This window comes from Ochotona princeps, chromosome 23 (genome assembly GCF_030435755.1).
Source record: "Ochotona princeps isolate mOchPri1 chromosome 23, mOchPri1.hap1, whole genome shotgun sequence".
In the NCBI taxonomy this organism is placed as follows: domain Eukaryota; kingdom Metazoa; phylum Chordata; class Mammalia; order Lagomorpha; family Ochotonidae; genus Ochotona; species Ochotona princeps.
This window is the reverse complement of record NC_080854.1, coordinates 9,703,788-9,729,207: the sequence shown is the minus strand read 5'-3', so window position 1 is coordinate 9,729,207 and position 25,420 is coordinate 9,703,788. Positions and strand designations below refer to the sequence as shown.

The window sequence follows — 25,420 nt, the reverse complement described above, 5'->3', positions numbered from 1 at the left end:
CACAACAAACAGACTTTCTGAATTAGAAAAATTAATCAATCTAAATTGGTTTTCCTAGCTCAGTGTTATGAAACTTATATTTTGGGTATAAATCCTCATGAACACCTATACAATATCAGCAGTGAATGATTCCTGATAAATATTCTTGCGACCATGGAAACTGTTTAAAATTCCCCTATTTTCTTACATGGAGAAACATCTCCTATACCTTTGTTGGGAAAGTTTGAGTATTTAGAACTTACACACAAGGGCACTAGATACTGATCCATGGTGCTATGAGGGTGCCATGTCACTCTACACCATGTCCCTGGGGAAGATCTGGAACTAGGACCCACAGTGGCCCTAACAAGGCTTTCCCTGAACTTCAGGCACGTGAAATTGCAGAAAAATACCACAAACCAAAGGCATTTCAACAGATACTATCTCATATGCTTCACTAAGTTTTCAGGTTATAAATGCTTTGAGGAAAAAGGAAAAAGAAATGCTGTGTGATTAATTTGTGTTTCCGGCAGAGCCCAAAACAATGTATCTAGGATTCCATTAGCATTTTATAAATCATGTTGAACAGAATACCAATGTATGGAATTTTCTGCCACCTAGTTATTTATCATTGGTAACTCTTACAATTGATGCAATCTTTTCAAAAAGTACTTTAATAACAGACACATGTAAGGACATCGTTAAAATAGCTGAGTGTTTTGGTGGTTTGAATTTCTAGTGGCCAATATAAAAGCAAGCACTGACTGTGAGAGGCACTGCGCCAAGTGCCCTTACAAAGCTGGGGTTCTCATTTGTACCACCATGGACAATAAAGCTTGGGGGAGTTGAACAACAAGCTGAAGGGAAGAAAGCTGAGATTTGGACCGGAGCAGCATGTTTCTGGGGTGTGTCACACAATGGTAGACAGGTGCACCTCCGATCCCCGGGGTGACGTGGTGACTCTCAGCAGGACTGGAAGATCTTGGCAGGCAGCCATCAGGTAGGCTATAAATTCTTGCTGGTTCCACTCAGCTTCTGGCTGGCTCTACTTCACTGCTCATACTTTAATTGACATCAATTTGAAATGTTAATTTTTTTTCCTTGAACATGCACTCAAATTTACTTCCGAATTGTGGGATTATTTTTTTCTTACAAAGCCCAAGAGAGAAATAGGAATTTATTGTTTCATGAAACAAAAGGATTAGTCTTTATCATTTTCATTATTTATCATTTATCATATTATTTGTTATCATTTATTTATTTGAGGGATGTGCTCCCATCCAATGGTGCACTTCTCAAGTGGCCGGGCTGTTTAAGGGTTGGGCGGAGGTGGGATTGCAGCTGATTTGGGAGCTGGGAATGCTATACAGACAAGTACTTAAGCCATTCCCTTAGGAAGCTGGAGTCAGCAGCCAAGGCATGCAACCAACCCTGAGATGAGATGCATGTGTCTGAACTGCCCTTGTCACCACTGGGCATTGTTTTAAAATGCTGCACTTGGGACTGGCATGCTGGCTAATTCTCCATAATGGGCTCTGGTCGGAGTTCTGGCTGCTCTGTCTCTGATCCAGCTTCCTGCCAATGTGCCTGGGAAAGCAGTGGAGACTGAGTGGAGCTCTTTGTCTCCTGCACCCATGTGGAAGACATGGAAGAAGCTCCAGGCTCCTGGCTCTGCACTGGCCCAGCTCCATCTGTTGAGGCTATTTGGGGAGTGGACCAGCATATAGATCTGTCTGTCCTCTCTCTCTAAACCTACCTTTCCGATAAATGAATCTGAAAAAAGAGAAACAAAGAAAAATGCTGGTCTTCTAGCTTTGGTCTATATACTAGCAGTTATCTTTGTGCCAAGAGTTTATTATTGCAGTCATTTATAGATTGGTGGCTTTTTAGTCCTTGGGCGGTAAGGAACTGGTGTTGTCTAGGAAAGTTATCGAAGTGAATATTTTTACACTAGTGTATAACTTTGGAAAACCAAAAGATGGCTGCCTTTTACTACTTCCTGTTAACATCAGTGTTACATCTGGCACATGGAAATGTGAAACAAGTAACAGAAGGCAGAAAATATTCATCTCTTGATCTGTGGTTAGATTGATACATCATTCAACAAACACTAGGCTGGATCAAGAAAAATCTAGGTGTGGACCAAACAGACGTCAGCAATGTGTCACTGTACATACTTAGAGGCTGGGCTTTGAGCGCATTCGGCCTGGATTTCTTGCCTTTAGCAAATAAGTATGCAGATTGTGCAAGGCAGCAAATGTGCCCTCCACAAACCCAAAACGTGGGCCTGGAAAGCTCTTGCAGCCCTGGGAATGCACACAGCAGGGTAAGCTCTAATTCCTCCGGGGTCAACCTGTGGGGAGCCGGATTCGGGGCTCTTCATTAACCCGGAACAGAAGCCAGCTTAGTGGTAGACACCGAATCCCACTCTTCTGATTCCCAAGGAAGCCGATTCAGTTTGAGTCAGGAAAGGAGGCACAGATCTGCACTGACCTAAAACGTTGCCTCATTGGCCTTCACTTAGGGTTCACCAGATGAGATGGTTTGTTGGGCTGCCACCCTTGGCATTGTACAGTGGTCACGGCAGGTCAGGAATTCAGATGGTGGCTGTGAATTCCTGTCTTTCTCTAGCTGTCCCTTTGCACTTGAGTCATCTACCCCTGTAGATCAGCTGAAAACACCTATCTTTCCCCAGATGGATTTCAGATCATCTTTTTTTTTTATTACATTGCGTTATGTGACACTGTTTTATAGGTACTGGGATTCCCCCCACTACTCCCCAAACCCTCCCCCCAAGGGGGATTCCTCCACCTTGCTGCATTGCCACAGTTCAAGTTCAGTTGAGATTCTTTCATTGCAATCATACCAAGCATAGAGTCCAGCATCTTATTGTCCAGATAAGTTCAACGGCTTCTTGGGAAGTCCATCCACCACCCCACCTCAGATCATCTTTGTGGAGACACAGTGTGTGTGGCATTCTGAGACGTTCACATCCGTCTACCCCAGGGGACCAGAGCTAAAGGAAGCTCAAAGGGAATTCATTTCCTGTTTCGCCTTAGAAGACAAACCTTGTTTTCTTGGAGGAAATGTGAAAGTCAAACATTTGGGTGTGACAATTCATCCTGGCTGAGCTGAGGCTTTCCAAAGGTGTGGAGTTGGTGCCTCTCAGCTACCAAATCCCCAAAGACCCAAGGGGCCATGAGGTCAGCAGGATGGCCATGCTGTGTAGAAAACATGACTGGCAATGGAGAGCTCCCGCCAGGCATAGTCCCGAGTCCCACGTGCCAACTGACCACATCACACTTTAAAACATCACTCTACATTATGCTGGGTACCAGGAATAAAAGAATGCCAAACACAGCCCACCTCCACCAGGAGCTGAGGCCACCAAGCATTGTCTCCACACGCACATGGGCAACAGGAGCACAGAGGGACAGCTTCTCACCTAGGAAATGGGAAGGCAGTGGGGCCACCTGGAGGCTGGTGGGTGTGCCTCTGTTGGGGAGTGTCAGGGTAATGCCCCCAAAGGAATTACATCGTGTGTGTAAACTTGACAATGAATGAGTTGTTCCTGGAAATGAGGAGAGGAGGAGGAAGACGAAGCAAAGAGCCCAGGCAACAAAAATTTATCAACTGGAAACATGATACTCAGCTGAAGCGTTTGGGTCCTTCTCCAATTATTTACATCGTGAACTTTATATTGGCTTTTAAAGAATAATTTTCTGCCACAGAATTACCTTTCCTTAATCATGAAAAATATGAATGTTGGAGGTCAACTCTATTATACGATGGAATATGTGGCATGTTCATTAACCATATAATTAAGAAGTACCATATAATTTTATACACTTAAACATGTTTTAGTTCCAAATAAGGTTGTAGCCACTGTTTTCTTTTTTTTTTTTTAAAGATTTATTCATTTTATTACAGCCAGATATACAGAGAGGAGGAGAGACAGAGAGGAAGATCTTCCATCCGATGATTCACTCCCCAAGTGAGCCGCAACGGACCGATGCGCGCCGATCCGAAACTGGGAACCTGGAACCTCTTCCAGGTCTCCCACATGGGTGCAGTGTCCCAATGCACTGGGCCGTCCTCAACTGCTTTCCCAGGCCACAAGCAGGGAGCTGGATGGGAAGTGGAGCTGCCGGGATTAGAACCGGCGCCCATATGGGATCCCGGGGCTTTCAAGGCGAGGACTTTAGCCGCTAGGCCATGCCGCCGGGCCCAGCCACTGTTTTCTTAATGTAGATTTAAGTGCTTCCATTTTTCTGGAACATTCTGAGTTAATATTTTAATACTACTTTTTTTTTTACTAATCATACTTTTTAAAAAATACTGAACATATAACTCGGAAATAATCAGTTGTCCTTTCGATCTTGAAAAATCAATTTTCTTGTTTTAGAATTTTGGCCTTTATCAGGATCCCTAAACTGTAATTATTTTCCATCTCAGTTTTCCCTGTCTCAAATATTTCAGCCATTATCACATGAATCATTGTTTTATTAATTGTTCCATGAATGCTGCTGATCTGAGAGTCAGCCACAGCAGAACCATTCAGAGGTCTCCATTGATAGGGTGTTTCTTTAACTCATTGTTGTCTTAGAAAGAAGAGAATGACTCTAGGGTAACTTTAAGGCTCATGAGGCTGTTTTCTCTGGGGAATTCATAAACTAAGCCAAAAGTATAAAGTGACCCTACGTGTACGGAGCTGGGCACAAGAACCATCCTGCCAGGAAATTTCTGCCAGATAGGATCATCGTATTTATTTGTCACCTTGCTTCATTTCTGACCTGGGAAGCTTCACCACCAAGTATTTATAGAAGACGGACAGGGCCTCCTATGACTTCGCCTGCGTAGTTAGGCAGCAAGGCAAGACTCAGGGAAGGGAAGTCTGTGTGTGTTGCATTCCAAAAGAGAGAACACTGACTTCAAACTCAGCAAGGAGGAGGAAAGACGACCATCACTTACTTGCTAGGGGCTCGGTCCTGCAAATTCGTTAATGCAGCAAAGTTGTTTCGCACAGTTCGTAGGCTGGCCAAGACCTAGAACAAGAAAGAGTTCTTCAAGCTTCTAGGACTAGCATCATTTGAGCGCATTTTAAAACGATCTGTTAAGAGAAAAGTTGAGGCTGCTTGTCACTTTGTGGTCTGCATCACTGGTGAGCAGCTAAGCATGACATCTGAAGTCCAGAGAGGACCAAGCAGAGGGCTCCTCCGTGCCCACGACGACGGCTACTGTAGCAGCAGTTTCTATATTGTTCTTTGATTGCTTAGCCCCCAAGATCGTATCTGAGGCAACACACACAGCATCGCTGCCTTTCATGCATATTTGAAATGCAGCTAAATGAAATTCCAATGACTTTAGGGATACAAATAGAACCAAATTACTCCCAAACTCTCTTTACAACTTTACTAAAAATCCCATCATTTTATGCCTGCAAGCTAAGTAAATTTCCAATCACTTCTTCCCCTTTGCTGCATGTGCCTGCGGTTGGTACACAGGCTTCCCCCCCACCCCGCAACTTCTTAAGGTTATTTGCACCATGGAACTCTAAATGGGTACAGAGTAAGAAGTGAGGCTGGGTGACAAATGTTCTAACAGACCACTTTCTGCTACCCTCCCACATCCTCCTGGAGTGTGCGAATTCTTCAGGATGGAGCCCGCAGGAGGGAACTTCAGAAAGTTGGTGGAAAAATGGAATTCAATGATGCAACCTATGCTTTGCTGGGCACTATTTAGGTACAAGGAGTTTTCAAACCCACAGGTGGTTTGTCATGATTCACGAAATTCTGTTTCTATGAACGCTGCAGTGGGTCCTCGTCTCAGACAGAATAACAATTTTTCTGGATGAAAAGTTCAGTTGAGCTGAGAACAGATTTCAGATGCCCTAACCCAGACCCCTGACTCCATTTTATACTCAGGGTGTGAACTTGAACAAGCTATATCATCTCCCCCTGTGTCAAATGGGAGTCCTGGTACCTACCCATGAGCTTGTGGTGAGGGTTGTATACAGTGACAGCTTAGGGACCAGATAGAAAGCTCTCATTGAGTATCAGTCAACAGTGGTAATATTGCACTTGTTTTGTGATCTGGCATCACGTGGGAATGTGTGTAGTGTCTGTCCCTGCTACTACACGATCTGCATGATGTGTTAGAGACTTCTAATTGCTCCAGGGATCCCAGAACCAGTTTCAGATTTTCTTTTTCCATTTGGCATTAACCCAGCTGAAAATTAAGCAATTTTTTTTGTAGTCAAAGATGTCTGATATTTTCATTTATTTATTTTTTTAAAACAACTCTAAGTAACTTCTATTCAAGGAGGTCCCTGCGGAGGAGTTGTTGACGTCCTGGGAGGTGACCTCCCCCATTTTCCCTGAAGGAGTTAATTGGTGTTTCCTAAGGAGTCAGGGCCTGCTGAATTCAGTCACTGGAAAACCCTGGCTCATTATCCCACGTAAACAACTCCCAGCTCCAAAGGTCACGCTGTCTGTGACCGAGTACCCACACAGCCAAGTGCTGACATCAGACGGCGAGGTCTTTCATGAGGCATCAAATCTTGAATGATGCCGAAAGAAACTGGATAAATGAGCCAGTGTCATTTATTAGTGCAGGCTTGATTTATGTCTTCAGAAGTGGAGATTAAACATACAAACACGGCATTCTGAATACTCCAGGCTTTCTAGTGAAAATCTATGGGCTTTTTTATATCACAACATTTAATGTCACGAATTCTGAGATTTTCATTGACACACGGTCATTCACTTTACGGCATGGCCTAGCAGGTAATTCCTGTTCTATGCTCATTTGAAAGGAAACATGAGGTCATATTTCCAAAGAGAGTTCTTGCCTCTGTTACAATAAGATATTAAATTAGACTGGTTTTTTTTTTGGGGGGGGGCGTGCTTCTCATTTAAATGATAATGCATTTTTTTAAGACTTTGGATTTTCATGTAGTTCAGAATTTAACTAGAAAAAACTATCATAAAGTCCCCCAGGGTCTCAAGTGGGTCTTGCCCCCTGCCGCTTAGGCAGCTTTCAGGCTGTGAAAAGATGCCATTTCAGAGCGGTCGTGAGAGCTTTCCTGATGCCATAATTTTCTTCATCCGTTAATGTTTGCTAAAGAAAGGGTCCCTGGGGTTTCTCTGCTCGCTCAATGCGGTTAGAAAATGAAGGTAGTTTCTTTCTCTGTTGCCCCTTCGGTAAAATCAGCCGGCGTCACACATACACCGGGAATGATGAGAAAAAGTTGTTTATATACCCCAATGAAGAAATACCAGTGGTGTCCTAGACATTCTGGACACAGATGGCTCACAGATTAGCCTGTGGAGACAGACTACAAGAGAGCTTTATAGCATTTATGGAGAAATAGGAAGCAAATGGTGCGTTTATTTTTCACACAAAGGATTTTGAAATCCATGCATAGATTTGTTTTATACTATGTGTTTCCTGTGAACTTTATTTACACACACTACTGTCATAATTTCTTGGGTATTTATACATTTATTAACTCATAGGATTTACTGAAAATTGCAAAAAAATGTCCGCTTCATTAAACAGTTGAACAATCCAGTAACATGAAGGGTGAGTTTCATGCTACATACATTTTGTGCCACTAGATGGCAGCAAAACACAGACCATGAATTGCACCAGAGCCCAGAGGAATGGCCGGGTGGCCTTGATTTCACTTGGGGATGGGAGTGGGGTGTTTCTGGAGACTCATTAGGATTATTTTCCAGATCAAAAAAACAGTCACTTTAATTGAAGTGGAAACCTTTCCAAGTTATGTTTTGGTTACAGCATACAAACTTGTTCTTAAACACGTCAGAAAGGCTGAATGGTGACAATTCACGAGGTTTAACCTAAAAAGAACTTTGCTCCCTGGAATAGGTTCCTGATGATCTGTTATTAATGAAGGCTAAAGAAAAGCTAAAGAACAGAAGCAGCTGAGATGAGGTGACTTTCGTCTTTCAGGGTCTGACAGAGGTGGCCTGGTAGACTTCACAAGCTTGGCGGCTGGGCTGAGCCCACAAATCACAGCTTAGTGTATGATACATGTTGGCAGAGTATCCCAGGGGCTGTGTCTTGGTGAGAGCCAAGGCTGAATTCATCCCTGCCCTCATTCTACCTCGTTCAAGGGTGGTCTATGGCCTTGGTCTCCTGGGGGGCTCGTGCCATGGGTCCAGGATAAGGTCTGGGTCTTTCCTGTCTTCTCTGTCGTCCAAAATTGCATTTCTTTCATTCTTGCCTAACCTGTAGATGGGAACTGAAGTCAACCGAGAGTTTCACAGGGCAAGCAAACCGTACATTATGGGAATTCTTGGCGCAGGGCAGCAGGAGGGGTTTCCTACACCCCCCCAGTGTTGTGTCTCGTGCCTGGATGCCTGAAAACCACACGCCAACTGGATACTGCACTCCAGAGAGGCAGAGGTGGTGAGTGGTGTGGAGTAAGGCCAGTGGGGAGGGGGTGGGCTTCTCAAACTGCTCAGCTTTCTCGGGGCGGGGAGGAGGAAATACTCCACCCAGAAATTCAGCACCAAATAGAATTGAAGTGTAGGAAAAAAATATTTATATATATGTATATATATATGTGTGTGTGTGTGTGTATAAACATGTCACTTTTCTGGAAACCAAAGGGACCACGAGCAAAGCGTGCAAAGGAGGAGGTAGAAAAAGAGGTTCAACACCTGCAAGAAGTTTTCACCCTTGCAGGGCTACAGACACTGGGATAGCACACGAGAGACCAAGCCATCAACGTTTATCCACCTGCTTTGGTTTTCAGCCCCACCCAACAGAGTAGAGTATTTGCATATCATTGTTTGAGTTCCTAATGTTTCATGCAAGTTAGCATTTTTTTTCTTAAAGATCTATGTACTTTTATTGGAAAGGTAGATTCACAGAAAGAAAGATCCTCCATCTGCTGGCTCACTCCCAATTGGTTGCAAAGGCCAGAACTGAGCTGATCTGAAGCCAGGAGCCAGGAGCTTCTTCTGAGTCTCCCATGCGGGTGCAGGGTTCCAAGGTTTTGGGCCGTCCTTGACTGCCTTCCTAGCAGACATTGCACTGAGCCCTTAACAGTTTGTTTTCTTTACATCAGAGGAACTCCTACTGTGTTCCAGTTTTGGTGCTGCCTCAGGTCTAATGAAAAGGGCTGTAGGAAGAGCAAGAAGGTGACACGGTCTAGGGAGAATTTGAGGACTTTAGACAGTAGGGGATATGTTCACGAATCATGGAAAACAGTACAGGAATGTAAATTTTGTAGGGTAAAATGTCATTGGTAGGGCATGAGGCAATGGCTCAACTGGCTAAACCTCCACCCCCAAATGCCAGGATTCCATCTGAAGACCTGTTTATGTCCTGGCTGTTCCACTTCCCTTCTACCTCCCTGTTTGTGTCCTTGGAAAGTAAGAGAATGGCCCAAAGCCTTGGACCCAGCACCCATGTGGGAGACTGAGAAGAAGCTCCTGGCTCCTGGCTTCAGATCTACTCAGCAATGGGCGTTGTGCACGTCTGGAGAATAAGCCAGCAGATGGAAGACTTTTCTCTCTGTCTCTCCTCTCTGAAAATCTGCCTTTCCAATAAAAATAAATAAATCTTTCAAAAAATTGTTGTATTCAAAAAGATCTTACTTTGACAACTATGTAGCTTTTTTTTTTCGCCAGAATCTAAGGAGAAATTCCAGATTTCAAATCTCCCTGGGAAAGAACATGAAGCCCGTGGCCTTGAGCATTTCCTCGAGTCATCACTTGGAAATCGTTTGCTTTCTGGTCGTAGGCAAAGGCATTTACAGTTTACAGCAGGTATGACTTCAACAGACCCAAACAGCTTAACATTACATTGCGAGGGATCGATTCATTTCTTATAGGCCTGAAGGAGTTAGTGGTTTGGGTAGCAACATATGCTAGCTGAGCCCGGGAAGACTTAAGAGAAGTTATAGATAAACTATTGATTCGAACTGTGACTTCCTGCTTCCCCCATGGATGTTCTATCAATGACAAAAGCGTCCTGCATTTAGCATTTCTCTCTTTTTAAAAATCTAACAGAACTTTCTACATCTTTCATCCTTGTAAAGGGCCATTGGTGCCCACTGAGAAGAAACCACTTAAAATCTAACAGGCCACCAGGTCAGTGACCGCTTTTCTACGAGGTGCTATGAGTCACTTAGTGAATCACAAGCTTGGCTAATCATCAGCCAAGCTGCTCGATACACTGCAGGGTCATTCACAGATATGAGATGTACTGTACGTCACAGTTGGCTTATACTCCAACTGCCACACTCAAGGGAATTTAATGTGCACTGATTTATTGAAAGCCTTACTACTAATATTGTATCTATATATGTGTGTGTGTGTATTTTCTGTTTTAATAGGTTGAAATTCTTTTGGATTTTTGGAGATTAGAGGAACACCACACAGCCGAGGGAGGGACAGAAGGAAATGGAGCCTCACACTGGTTTCCTCTGTATCTTTTCTTACACTGGTATGTGGAGATTGTAGCTTGAGGCCAGGACAGCTCCCACATCAATCAATTTCACATGATTGTACCTTTGATGGTGGCTTCCTATACCACTGTCTGATTTTATCTGGCTTTTGCCTCTTAGATTAAAAAAAAACTACACATTATCAATATTAATCAATAAATAATTTATAGTTTGATGCTTTTTTTAATCACAAAATATTGGAGTATGAGTTTTCGGACATAGAAATACAGCACCAGGAAGAACTCACCACACACAGCAAAACTCTAAGCATAAAAGCATACTGAATATCTGACAGTAGTGGTGGCTATACTCAATTTTAATTTAGAGTAACAATTTAAAAAATTTCAATAGATATTATGTTACTTGTAGGTTAAATAAGTTTGTCTGAAATGTCAGCAATGAAAAATGTCAGGGAATTTTTAATAAGTGAAATGCATAATCCCAATAGTGGCTTTCTTCATTTTTTTAAAAAAGTAAGATCTAGGAGAAAATTTTCAAGATGAAATAGCAATCCCATCTCTGCACAATTAATTGACTGCTAAATTTATTGACTGTCATACTTCTCAGAAAGTAGGATGAGCATTTAATGGGCCTGATATTATTGAAACCTCTTCAGAATCCAATGGGACCAGTCTTGGTGGAGTGGTCACGGACAAAGCTCAGTGACCCGTTCAAGTGATCAGTTACCAAGGGGGGGCGGCAGTCTTCGGGGGCCTGACTGTCCCCAGCTTTAGTGATTGGACAAAAAGAGGCCGAGGGAAGTTAAATGAGTTGCCTAAGGTGTGTTAGCTGTGTAACTCACAACCTTGAGGATCTTATTTTGTATAATTCCTTATGATTTCTTATATTTTGATATATTAGTACTGGTGTGCAGCCTTTTTAATGACCCCAGATCAGTCAGTTTTCTCCCATTCTGGCCCTGGTTATTTACACTGGGAGTCATCTACTTTTCTGGCACCTTGGAACGATACACAGGCCTTGAAAACACACACGTGCTTGCATGCAACAGCTCCCCCCCCACACACACTTTATTGATTTAATGGAGTAGGGGGCAGCCAGGGCATTTGGGTAAGAACCATTGGGGAATCTAATGTCAAGCAAGGGCTTAGTGTTCTGGCTGCATATCAAGAACACTGAGTCATTACCCTTTGCTATCTATTGCAAATACTTCAGGTGATTTTATCACCTTCTTGCCTCTACATCGTAGGCCTAAATTATTTTCATAATTTGTATGCTTACAAGGAATAACTATCATCATTTTATTCAGCTAAATACTTGAGTACATCATATACAGATATTACACACACACACACACACACACACACACACGGGGTCAATGAGATATCAGGATGAATTGGATTACTGTATTTCAATCACTGATCATAACCTAATTACACCAAGAGCAAATTAACCCACATTATACTGTTCTGCTTCTCATGTTCACGGTGGTTAAGAAGATATGGACCCATTTAAGTATCATTTCCCTTACGTGACTTTTTCTTCAAAGCAGACACTCTTTGGGTCAATGCATTTTATATAAACCAGACCAGTGTGGCCCAAGTCACGGGCTCTGCCATTCTCTTTGCATCACTTGACGGAATCACGGAAGTTGTATTTGATTTAAACTTAAGAAGCACAACTAATCTCCCAAGTTAAAGTCCCAGACTCGTGAGAAGGCAGCCCATTCACTAAGCTATGCTTACCTGAGCAAATGGAGTCACAATCAAGTCATCTCCATGTCTGAAAAACAAATCAAATCCCAAGTTAGAAGTCACCGAGGACATTACAAGCATCTTAAGCAATCAGACACTACGTCCCACTTCCATCAATTCCCAGAATTACAGGAATTCCATCCTTATTCTTCAACACATGCTCTTCCCAGGCAGCGGATTGAACATTTATCTCGCGGGATGTTAACCATTGTCCAGCTCCTTGGGTAAAGTGTGAGATTTCTAGATCATTGACTGAGGTCACAGTTGCTTTTTAAGAAGCATAGAGGAGAGGCAATACATGGTAGAGAAGAGTTCCGGAAGTGGGACCCATCTTTCATGTCTGGCCCTTCTTGTAGATCTTAGTTGAGGTGTGGGCTGTGGAAGGAACTAGTCACCACAGCTGCTTTGGTGAGAGAACCCTGGGCCATGCCACATTTGAGAGTGATAAGTAATGAGTGTTCCACATCATCGTGTTTAAGTCTTGGACTTGCCAAGAACTGGAGATGATATGGGACTGCATCATATGCTAATAAAAACCCAGTGAGCCTTCTCAACTGACTGACGTGCAGGCCACTGTAGCTACAGCAGAATGTCCGCTCATGTGTGCTGCTGCCGTGGCAACCTCAGCTATATCGTGCCTCCCGTATCCCACAGGAGCAAGGAGCAAGGTGTCAGCTGGACTTGTCTTGGAAGGGCAGGGAAAGGTGGGTGAGATGGCGCAACCTTCAGCTTGGAGGACAGTGAGCCACTACATCCGAGGACTCTTCTGTGGCATATCTTTATAACATGAATAATTTGAGAGAAGTATTCCCAGATTCTTTATGGTCTTTTTCCTGACCTTGCTGGCCAAAGCTCTTCAATCAAAATTGAATGTAGTGATTCTACATCTCGCACTTCCTGGACATGACTGTAACTGAGAAGAGTACTACTAGATTGTTGGAACCACAGGAGCCTGAGTGACCTAAAGCAGCACTCATGAAATACACAGGAGCACCGGCAGCCTAGGGGAAAGCATCAGCAAGTGGCTCATGAGCAATCGCTGGGCAGTAGCTAAGGTCACCATCAAATCAGGTAAAGATGTTGGGAAAAAAACATGGAAAAAGAAAGCAGACAAAGGTTACACACACACCATGCACACACAACACACATACCACACACAACACACATATTACACACACACAACACACATACCACACACACACACAGTCTTTGAGGAAGCAGGTGCATCTGTGCACTCGTTAATTCTAGATATAGAATCACATGTATCGGTGCTTATTCTTCATAGAGATCAGCATAGAGTCCCAGACTCTGGAAAGCCAGCACTTGTAGGAGGGAGCTGAGATTCAGGGAAACCCTAGGATCTCTAAGCTAAGAAAAAATAGAGTGATCAATCAAAACAGGTCTGCCTGAGGCTAGAATCAAAAGGTTTCTTTCTAGAGAAATGGCCTGTGGAGGAAGCAGGCCTGATTCATGAAGTATGGAGGCCGTGATGCTGTAGGTAGCAAGAGTGGATGGGAAGCCATGGAGGCTGAGAAACTCCCTCAGTGAGAAAGAAAAGATGCAGAGAAGGAGCTCTGGGAAATGGCTCAGAGCTTCTAGAGAACGCCACACAAGCCAGGCAGTGCAAGGACAGTGGCTGCTGGCCAGTGGGCAGAAGACCATAGAGCCTCGGTACAAAATGAGATAGGACGAGGCTTCACTCTTCAGCAAGAGGTGAGCTGGGGTTGCAGCTCGGCCACATGCCAGGTATGGGAAGGTGGGTACACTGTAAATCTCTCCCTCGGTCTCTTCAAGGCAGAGGGAAACAAAGATAGTAAGATATACGCATTGTAGTTGGGGATGAAGTAAGTTAATACTGTGAAGAGCCTAGAAAAGTGCTTAGCACACAGTAAATGTTCAATAAGCATTCTGCTATCAGCAGGGATTAGTTGCACATATTTTTTATGTCTCAACGATTTAGCTTTCTAATACAATCAGGAGACCGTAAAGAGTCAGAAAATGAATATTTTGTTAAGAGGGCCCCTGGAGCCATTGTGACAACCTCCAGAGGAATGGGATTTTTAAAGGGGGTAGACAGAGGCAGGGGTAGGGGTACTCTAGAGAAGACCTGAACTAAATCAGTGCTCATGCAGACAAAGGGAAGAGGACAATATCTAGACTTTGCAGCATTGCCTATACCTGCGATGCCATGACACACTTGCATGGCAGAATGTTGGCCTTGTGACTGTTGCTGAAGGACTACAGTGTTGGAATAATGTGGGGGGAACGTGGGAGGGAGGGAAGGGCATGCAGGAAGGCGAGGTAGAGAGGAGAAGCCCCATACCTAAACATCACGTCATGGAAAATCATATAAATGAATCAATATAAAACGAACATGTTAAACATTTACAAAGTAAGGCGAATGTCATCAAATAAGCCACATTTTATATACACCATCAACAACTGTTGAAACGAGGTTCTAATTAATATGATGCAGACAAAAGAACTGAAGCTCGAGTTGGGCAAAGTCACATGGCTGGATGTCGCGCGGCGCTTCTTATGACGGGCTCCTCCTGTGTCTCTGGCTGATCCCTACAGAAGAACTTAAGCAAAGCAGGCTCCAGCAAGCAGGCTGGTGAAGGAGTACAGCAGTTACCTCAGGCATCTATAGGAAAAGCCAGACGGCACATTGCAGAATGATGCTAACTGGATGCTAAATCCAGGCAAAATTTAGAACTAATATTTTCTCTTGCATGTGCATTTTGAAATAGCAACCTAGGTTTCATCAAAACAATGGAGAGATGCAGATGCTACTTAAAAGCCATGATTACAGAACGCAGGGGGCAGCACGTTACCATCTGACAACTTTCTATACACACAGGCATCTTCAGGCCAACTGTGCGTCGAACTTGTGTACCGGTCAGTAAACTGTGTACTGTGTGTGGTGAATTCCTACTTGGTTACACTTCAAAGCCAAAGAGAATTCCACTATGTTTATACACAGCGTATCACATTCAAGATACTTCTACAGCTCCTCAGATAAAAAAGATTAGTTCAAAATCATTCTTCAGTGATGGGCGGCAGATTAAGCGAGGAGAAAGACATACCACATATGTCTACTCAACTTGGCAATACAATTGGCTATTAACCTGACCCAACACATGGCCAAGCTGAATATCCCGTATTTCCAAATAGACTAGAGGCAATGCAGAGAGCCAACCTTACACTTCTATAAAAATTAGACATTTTCTTAAAGAACGGCATTTTCTTCTTTATAATTGCTCAAAGTTTGCTTTCTAAAGATTTAAGCCATCTTGATAAAGACACCTCATCCATCTGAAATGAATTCATGGAGACAAGTCCCCTAATTTTCCCCCCACATTAATTATATTTAGATTTGGGTCACTCAAAATTCAATAGGATTATACCATTATTAAGCACACTTCATTTTTCCTGCATTTTAGCATATATACACTTTAAATAGCCTTACAGTCTTTTTCTCTGCTGAAACATAAAGAAACTTTAATTTTAGCATAGGTGATGGGCCAGTCTTTTCAACTGTCTAGAAAAATTGTTTCTGCTAAAATTCTCCAGACTCTTTTGTTTTAGTAATAGCATTTCAGTGACACACGTCCCTGGCAGGAGGCCATTTCTTTTAAAAAATATGTAATGTTTCCATTATCTTAAAATGCACCTAATATGCAATGTTAAAATCCTCGGCCAAGTCTTCAATTCAATAATAAAAACAGCTCTTTGCAGACATATTATCCCAACGACAAGGGTGAAGACAAACTGTATTCTAATTTGTGGCTAGACAAAAGTAAATACAGTATGAAATATCTTTTAATGGTGTCCTATAATTTCCTATCAGTCATTTTAGAAAACAGACCCTATAGTTAGGATCACTAGAAGCTGCATTCTGTTTTTATATAATACTTGGTTTACAGCATATGGGATTTTAATGAATTACATAATTCCATATATTAAAAAAAAGAAACAACCTATAAAGTGATTCAGAAGTTAAGCTTCTTCCCCAGTGAGAAATTATTAGAAGTAATTTAGGCAATGGGTGAAGAGGGATTTTGGCAACAGACATTAAATTGAGGTTTCCTGAGACCAGAGTACACTGTTAGAATTTCCTGGAACTTGGCTGAGTGGCTGGATTCACAGTTGTACCTGTCATACTATGTGCGGACCTGAAATTGTATTCTGGTGTGGCACCAATTTGGGGATTAAATAGATAATACAGTCATTTCAATAAAAACAAGAAACATAGTGACTACATATTTTAATTAAGTCAATTGGAATTAGATTTGTTGGGCATAGGTTGAGAGAGACTGAGGGCTGGGGCTTACTTGAAGAAAAACTTGCTCTTGACACTGTATGCGTATATGTGTGTATGTATATATGTATGTCTGTTTAGGGGTAATGTGGAGTGTTATCCAGGTGACACTCACAGCAGGGCACAAGTGCAGTGCAGAGAGAATGTGCCATTGCAGGTCACTGTGGTAATCAGGGTCACACAATCTTGAGTGTCATAAGGTGTGAATTATCACAAGCTCAGTCACCTGCACTGGTAACTTACTAGGTTTGGGTGGTTGACTCAAAGTCACCCTCTTAGCTCCCTGGAATTCTGCCTCTCCATTCTTCCAACCCAGTATCACCAGAGGCAGGAATACCAACTCAACAGGGATTCACTGAGCTTTGAGTTCCAATGACAATGCAGTCATTGTGATATAGCAACACATACTTGACTACTACTTTAGTTTTCTGTAATAAAAAGCAAGAAACACAGGGAAGAAATGGTCAGACAGCAATCCACAGCCAAACCCTTTCACACAATGTTCAGGATCCATACACTATTTAGGTACAAAAAACAACAGAGAAACGTGTGCCCAAACCTATGCTGTGACTTTGAATCATCAACCAGAGGGTTACTTGACAAATTCAGTCTTTTACAAACTTTTTGACCTTATGTGTTTTACTAACTCCTGCTATGAATCTACAAAGACACTCCTTTCTAAAACGCCTAAGGATTACCTAAGCACTTGGGCTGCTGTACCCATTTGGGAGACCCTGAATAAGCTCCGGGCTCCTTGCTTTGTACCGGCCTTTGCAGCCATTCGAGGACTGAACCAATGGATAGATCTCTCTTTCTCTCCCTCCCTCCCTCTGTAACTCAGTCTTTTAAAATGAAAGCAAACAAGCAAGCAAATGGAAGGAAGGAAGACTTGGAAGAAAATAGAACCATCCAAGAATAGTTCTTCATAATATTTTCCTTCTGGGTATATGTGAGCACCTAAAAATTACATATGAGTTTCATAGAATGATGATTTCTTATAAAATTAGACTCAGTATATTTGATTTATACTTCTAGCATTAAATATTATTGAATCATGAAAAATTTCACATGCTTTTATTCTTTTAAACAATTTGATGATTTCAGGCTATGTTCAGTTAGCTATATAACATTTTCAAGTAGATATCAGTTCAAGTGTATGGAAGCACTGACTTTCAAGTAAAAAAGTTCAAATGATTGTATGAGATATGCAGATTCAGTTAATGTCATTCATTTGTTTATTCTGTTAAATGCTATTTACTAAAGCAAGCATGCTAAGCAAAGCTAAATATTTAAGTAGGATAGGCAATGGATATTACGGGGGATGTTCAGTATTTTATATTGGTGCTAGTGTTTTGGTGTAGTGAATTAAGCTTCAGCCTACACTGCCAGGATCCCATATGGGTGTTGGTTCAAGTTGTAGTGGCCACATTTCCAATCCAGTTCTCTGCTAATGGCTTGGGAAAACACTGGAATGATGGCCCATGTGCTTGGGTCCTGTACTCACATAGAAGACCTAGAAGAAGCTCCTGGTCACAGGTCCAGCCCTGGTTGTTTAAGGTCACTTGAGGAGTGAACCAGCAGATGAAATATTTCTTTGTCTCTTTCTCTTTTTAAAAGAAATGAAAAGATTAAAAATATTTTAAGTGGCTCCCACTTAAAATCATGAAATTAAGTTTCATGATTTAAGTTAAAATCATGAAATTATAGTTTCAGACAATAAAATGATGTCAAAAATTTGGTTCCCAAGAACATTTGCATAACCAACTTACATTTTCTCATGAATGTCATTAAAAGACATTGTTTGTTTCCTCCCACCAAAATCACTTGACTAATTAACTATGTCACATTTATGAATACAAATGAACCATAGAAAATTACTTCTTAAGGGGGACTCTAAATTTATGATTAACTGGTTTATAATAAAACAGAAATCCCATGAAATCTGTTTTACATTGGTGTTAGATTTGCCCAAGGATATGCGTTCTCTGTATACTTGGGGTTTTAATCTGAAATTAGCTCTACTTTTTAAAAAGATTTATTTATTATTTTTATTGAAAAGACAGATCAGATTTACAGAAAAAAGGATAAAGAACTTCTGTACACTGTTTCACTGTCTGACTAGCCACATGGACTAGAGCTGAGCTGGTCCAAAGCCAGGAGCCAGGAGCTTCTTCTAGGTCTCTCATGCATGTGCAGGGTCCCCAAGTATTGGGCTGTTCTAGAATGCTTTTCCAGGCCACAAACAGGGAGCTGGAATGGAAGTGGAGCAGCTGGAGCAGGAACCGGCACACATATGGATTCCTGGCACTTGGAAGGCAAGGGTTTAGCCGCTGAACCATTGCTTGTCTTTATTTGCAAAATCCTAGGAAATGAAACTGCTAGCGAAATAATGCCAATCTCAGACATGAGTGGAAGTGATTCTCCTGTTTGAAGCTACAGCAAAATACTCTAAAGTAATCTTTTTAACTCCAACACTTCCATTAAAACCACCAGGACCCAAATTTGCACTGCGGTAAGACTTTCCAGCACGTTTTTTTGTTGAGGGATTCAAAAGATAATATGAAGTAAATTGAAACTGTCTAGTATGGAATCAGGAATCAGAATGCTTCCAAATAAGATAAGACGTTTTCAATAGCAAACACCCAGCAACACCTGTGTACAATCATGCTGGTCTATTCAGAGCCACTTTTTTTTTTTTTTCATAATGCTCAATATAGTTATCAGGCATCATGTCAAAATGTTTGCCTACGGTTGAAGTGTGCAGTGGCAATTACATTCCATACTAGCATGAAAGGAAGAAACTAAATTACCGCCCTTTCCTCCGTTTTAACAAAGAAGCTACTACTATTCTACCCTGACAGATAAAAGAATGCTCACCTGGCCGTTTACGTTCATAACTTTACGAAGGAACAGCCAATTGAATGTATTTTTCCCTCTTCTTTGACCCTCACTGTAACTTTTTATAAATTTGAACAGTAATTTGTCTTGCAATTTCTTTCACTAATGCTTAGTAAAAGGTTCTGACATCTTTTTGGCTTCATTGTTGAGGACCTTTGAAATGTATTATCTTTTTTTTATTTGTTAGAAATGACTTTAATCTAATTCTTTTAAAAACCTTAGCATAGAAGATGCAACAGAACCATAAACAGTAATCATTACAAATAATTGCAACTGTTTTCACCTATAATAACTGACATTTATCAAACAATTAAGTAAGCAAGAAGCAAACAAGTCACAGTGATGGTGTGTCACTTATTCAATTTGTGAATGAGAACAAGTGAATCCTGGGAGAAAACAAAATCAGCCTATGAATGAGTACAGAAGCCAGATTCTAATCCAAGTGACACTACTTTGAGGGCTTTGCCGTTTTTCTTTTAAAGATTCATTTTTATTATTTTTATTGGAAAGTCAGATTTACAGACAGGAAGATTTTCCATCCGCTGGTTCACTCCCCAAGTGGCCACAATAGCCAGAGCTGAGCCGATCCAAAGCCAGGAGCCAGGAAGTTCTGGGTCTCCCATGTGGGAGCAGGGTCCCAAGGCTTTGGGCCGTCCTCAACTGCTTTCCCAGTTCACAAGCAGGGAGCCGGGTGGGGAGTGGAGCAGCTAAGATATGAACCAGCACCCTTATGTGATCCTGGTGCATGCTAGGCAAGGATTTAGCCCCTAGCCTACTGCACAGGGCCCTCGGCTCTGCTCTGAAACCCTGCAATCCTACATCTACAATGTACTTATTAATGCCAAAGGAACATTGACAACAGTGCCGCTGTGATAATGTTGCTCTCTGTGGCCTCAGCATCCCAAATGGGCATGTGTTCGAGTTGCAGCTACTCTACTCCTGATCCAGTTCCCTGTTAACGTGCCAGGGAGAGCAGCAGAGAATGACCCAAGTGTTGGGTCCCTGTGCCCACATGGGAGACCCAGAAGAAGCTCCTGGCTTGTAGCTTGGACTGGTTCAGCTCTGGCTGTTGTGGTCATGTGGCTGATGGAAGACCTCTCTCACTCGGTAACTGCCTTTCAAAAACAAAAAATAACACTTAAAAGAAAAACAATGACTATTCTTTGGCAAATTCTCATCTCATGAAGATAAAATCATAAAGACAATAAACAGAAGACACACATAAATGCAAAAACACAATATAAAAATATCAGAACTAGCAACAAATGGCTTACAAAATACATTACAAAACAAAACAAGTTTCAGGCTACCTAGTGGTGTTTGTGTTTGGCAACTGTAAACAAAATAGCTTCTGGTGTAATAGCTCTGGTTGAGAGCTAAATTAACATTTCCATAAATAGAAACACACCCGTGAGGGTAGTATACAAGTTCATGAATATGTTTCTTAGAGGGAAAAACACATGGAGACTTTACGTATAAAGTACTTTCATAAATAAACATTGACACATAAATACCTACGCATGTATATTACATATATGTAGTGTGTATCTTTACAGCCATAAGAAAATTTTATGGGCTTCCATTCTTTTCATATAGTCATTTTGATTTTCCGCCTTCCATATTTCTTTTTTGTTTTAAAAAAGACTTACTTCTTTGAAAGGCAGAGTTAAGGATATAGACGGACACAGAGAGAGAAAGAGAGAGTCCTTTGTCTATTGGTTCACTCTGAAATGCCAGGAGCAGTTGGGTGTGGGCAACACTGAAGCCAGGAGTCTGAATCTCCAGCCAGGTTCCTGCTCGAGTGGCAGCAGCCCAACCATGTGGGCCATCTTCCACTGGTTGTTCCTGGCACATTCGTAGGGAGCTGGATTAGAAGTGGAGCAACTGGGTCCCAAACTGGAACTTATATGGGATATTGGCCCCTCTGCCTTCTATGTGCCAGATAAGGAATCAAAAAGGAACTGTGGGGGAAAACGCACCACTATACTTATTACTATTGTTGTCATTTATTCTCTATATAATTCCTTGGAAAACCCTATAGAGAACATACATTCGGTAAACAAAAAATTTAAGGCTAAGTAATGCAACAAGGTGGAGGAATACACTATGGTGGTGGGGGAGGAAATCACAGGGCCTATAAAACCATGACACATAATGCAATGTAATAAAAAAACCCACAAAAATGTAATACAGCAATGGGGTGGAGCAATCCACCATGGGGGGAGGGTACAGGGAGGGGTTGGGGCATCCCCAGAGCCTTTGAAACCGTCACATAATGAAATGTAATTAATAAAATTTATATTAAAAAATTCTCACCTGACATAAGAAGAAAACAGTTACACTAAAAAGTATTTAGTCTTCTGAAATGCAAAAAATTTTCTCACAATTAAACTTTTAAGAACTAAGAAAAAATTGTAGAGTATAAATACAACCTGCTAAAAATGGGCAAAGGTCTTGAACAAATATTTTTCAGAGCAAGATATAAAAAAATAACAAGTAGTAATATGATCAGGTGCTCAGGGCCTGCAGCAGCAGGAAGCTAAAACCAGGAGCTAGAGACAGGGACCTACCCTATGTTCTCTGACGTAAGGTCCAGACATCAATGCAAGCAACTTAACCAGTAGGCTAAACACCCATCCTAACAGTGAAATCTTGTCATTTGTAAAAACATGAATGAATAGCCTGGAAGCCATTATGTTAAGGGAAATAAGAAACATGGAGAAAGACACATATCACATGAACTTACTCACATGTGATGTCTAAGAAAAAGTTATCTATTGGAGCTAGACTGTACTGATAGTTACCAGGGAGTAGAAGAGAGTGTGGAGGTATAGGCAAACATTGCTGTATCGGTACTAAGTGATGGTTCAATAGGAATAAAATAAAAGTTTGGGATTCTCTTGCTAATAGAGTGATTAGCAATGTTAACATACTATGCGTTTATTTTTAAAAATACAGAAACTAGAATATAGGATTTTGAATGTCTTCTACATAAAGAAATCTTCATATTTGAGCATGTAGATGTATTTACCCTGATTACACATGGTATACATGTACCAAATACGTATTCATGTATACCATACACATGTGCAATTTTTGTGTGAAATTTTTTTTCAACAATAGTATGCCACATGATGCCTGATTGCAAAAGAAAGCCTTCTCATTATGCTAATTAGTATGTGCAATCATAGATGCTAATCCCATTTATAGTCATACTGTATACAGCATTGCACATAATAAATATATACAATTTGTCATATGCACTTTAAAATGTAAGTGCATTGAATAAAGAATTAAGGCTTGGGCTTGATTAAAAAATTCTCTGAACAAAACTGAACTTCATTTTTTTGGCTCATGTGTACATATTGCTTGTTAAGGACATGCACTGGTGATCACACAAATGTAATTAGAGTTTATCATCGCCACACAAGTAAGTGGAAAGTTATCTACTCTGAAAAAGAATCGAATTATCAGCCATAAGATAAAAATTCAGGCTTTGTTAGAGAAAACAATGTCAATCAATGTCCTCAAGTGTATTGCTTTCTTACTTGCAGAAGAGATCATTTATGTTCAAAAGTTTCTTAAAAATCTTTCTCCATTCTCCATTTGAAATGAACCTTCATTCATCTAAAAGTACTTAACCTACGGTTGTGGCTTAGGCGATTTTGGTTCATGAAATCCAAGGTGGGGAGGGACAGTTCCAGCAGTGCTGATGTCAAGTGTGACGGCCTGTGGCTGGGCAGGCCAGGCTGAGTCTGACCCAGGGGGAGGAGGAGGGGGGGCGGGAAGGGCTGAGTGTACACAGGCGAGCTTTCACAAGTGCCCTCACTCTGTGTTCTAGGAACAGGCTCTTCTTTCACAGGCTGTCTTATGTGCCAGGCCTGTTGCTAACGTCAGTAGCCCTGTCCTCTTGGGTTTCCTCCAGAATGGGTTCCCAGGGGAGAGATTTATGGAGAGCTAGCGCAACTGTTTTAAAGGTCTGCCTATGGCCAAATGATTCAGGTAGCTTCAAAGTAAAGGTTTGATCAGAGAGAAGAGAGACAGTGATGTGCTTTCTGCGTGCCTACTATGTGCCAAATAGGATACTTCATCAAGCAAGCACATTCACTTCTGACAGCTCCACATGGCCAGGAGGCTCAAATCTCCATTGCCAGATAAGGAAGAAGGCTCTAAGAACTCAAGGAACTTAGGGGCAGACGCACTCTTGGCGAGTGACACAGTTCAGTGGTTTCCAGGGCCAGCCTGGGCTCTGGGGCTTACTCAACAGAAGGCGTTACTGAGGCTTTTCAAAGTGAGAGCAAGTACAAGCCTTGGAGGGAGGGCTAAACACATTAAAAAGCTAAACACATTTCTTAAAAAAACTCTTTTATTCTGAAGCTACATTCTTTTTATTATTGTGAAACTCCTTTTCAAAAATTAAATGATTGTTTATATGGATCATAACCTTTTTTTTTGTTTAATATCCTTTATCTTTCTAAGGCAGGAGTCAAGAAACCTCGATCAGTCATCGAGTGTTTTTTTTTTTTTAATTGTTATTGGGTCATGAAATCCTAAATGTGTAGAGATGTACAGTATAACTGTAGTTAAAGCCAAACTTTTAAAACTTCGTTTTATTTCCAGCTTGTTGTTTTCTCCATGCCCCAGTGGACTCAGAGTCTTCTGGAAGCCACGTAGATATAGATATTCTCGATTCTAGAACAGCGCTGTTTAATAGAAAATTCTGCAGTCTTGGAAATATTCTCTATGTGTCATCCAAAATGTTCTCCATTAGCCACAAGCACACAAACAGAAACGTACCAACGAATGATGGCTAGCCTCGGTGGTACAACAAATTCAGTTTGAAATATGAAAACCTACAGGAGGGAGGAGTTTTGAGACACAGGACATGAGTGCTGCAAGCACTCTTGTTCTCTCAGGGAGAGAGATACAGGGAATTAAAAGTTTGGGTTTTGGGATTATTCACAACATTTTACTAGGAGACAGTGCCACTTGCTGAATGGTTTCAGTGATTTCCTGTCTCGTGGTGACCTCCAGCATTTGAAGAGAAGTGATAGGCTGAAGAAAAATTCTGAAGTCTGCAGAAGGTTTGCTTTCTCTGTATTTGTAGTAGGGTATCTTAAGCTGCTCCCTTGTTTTAAGACTTGAGAGAGCTTAGTTACTATTCCCTAGTGTATCTTTTCTGAAGAAATACATCAAATCAATGTTCCAGTACCGTGATTCTGTTTCGTGTGTCTCAGAAACCACTACAGGACACACTAAGAACAGTTCACTAAGGAGCTGGGACTGACAGGCAAAATCAACATTAAAGTGATCGAAGTATAAGTGAAAACAGATATTTGTAAGGGAATTGTATCGCCTAGTGGAGTCTTCTTTCTTATAGAGAATTATTAAACTTATAGAAATGCATATTTCAAACAAACCTTTGTTTCATTTTCATGGATCTATGTTGCCTTCAGGTGGTAGTTCTAGATGGAAGACATGCTATTGATATTTGATGGATGTGTGAAGAAATACTATATATTTGAAATTCCTGCAGTAATTCACTCTTATGGGAAACATGGTGGAAAACACATTGGTCATATGCAATGGAAATCAACTTTCTCCTTGAAAGATGCCACTGTCTGCTTTCTTCCCACTATGCACTATCAAGATGCAAATTTCAGAAAATTGTCTATCGTATCATAAACTGAATATAAGTTTGACTTTATTCTTTCAAACCTGGAGGAAAGACCAAATCATAATTAAAAAAAAAAAACCAGAACCAGCATGTGTACTAGCTACAGAGAGTGGAACTGGAGGCTCTCATGAATGACCATTTGCCTTTCAGAGTTTTAAGAGGCAGGAAGAGCCAATTAATTTTTCACTCTGATTCATTCATCCAGGGCTTCACTCCTCCTTTGGAGCACTGTCCATGTCACTGGGTTAGCTCTTTGAAGACAGTTTTCCCAGTTTCCTAACACTAGTTAGTTTATTTTACATGTAAATTGTTCCTGGAGCCTGTGTTTTAGGGAGACACTGGAAACCACACAG

General features: G+C 41.4%; 1 protein-coding gene across 4 annotated transcripts in view; it reads right to left on the bottom strand.

The window, feature by feature from the left end:
* The window catches only part of PDE4D (phosphodiesterase 4D), a 691,343-nt gene that overhangs the window by 183,551 nt on the left and 482,372 nt on the right, over positions 1-25,420 (bottom strand). For all 4 annotated transcript variants that reach the window (XM_004583718.3, XM_004583722.3, XM_004583720.4 and 1 more), the window contains exons 3-4: positions 12,163-12,199; positions 4,951-5,024 (exon numbers count right to left, since the gene is read on the bottom strand). In XM_004583718.3, coding sequence (XP_004583775.1) covers positions 4,951-5,024; positions 12,163-12,199 — 111 coding nt within the window. The remainder of the gene's footprint in view (positions 1-4,950; positions 5,025-12,162; positions 12,200-25,420) is intronic.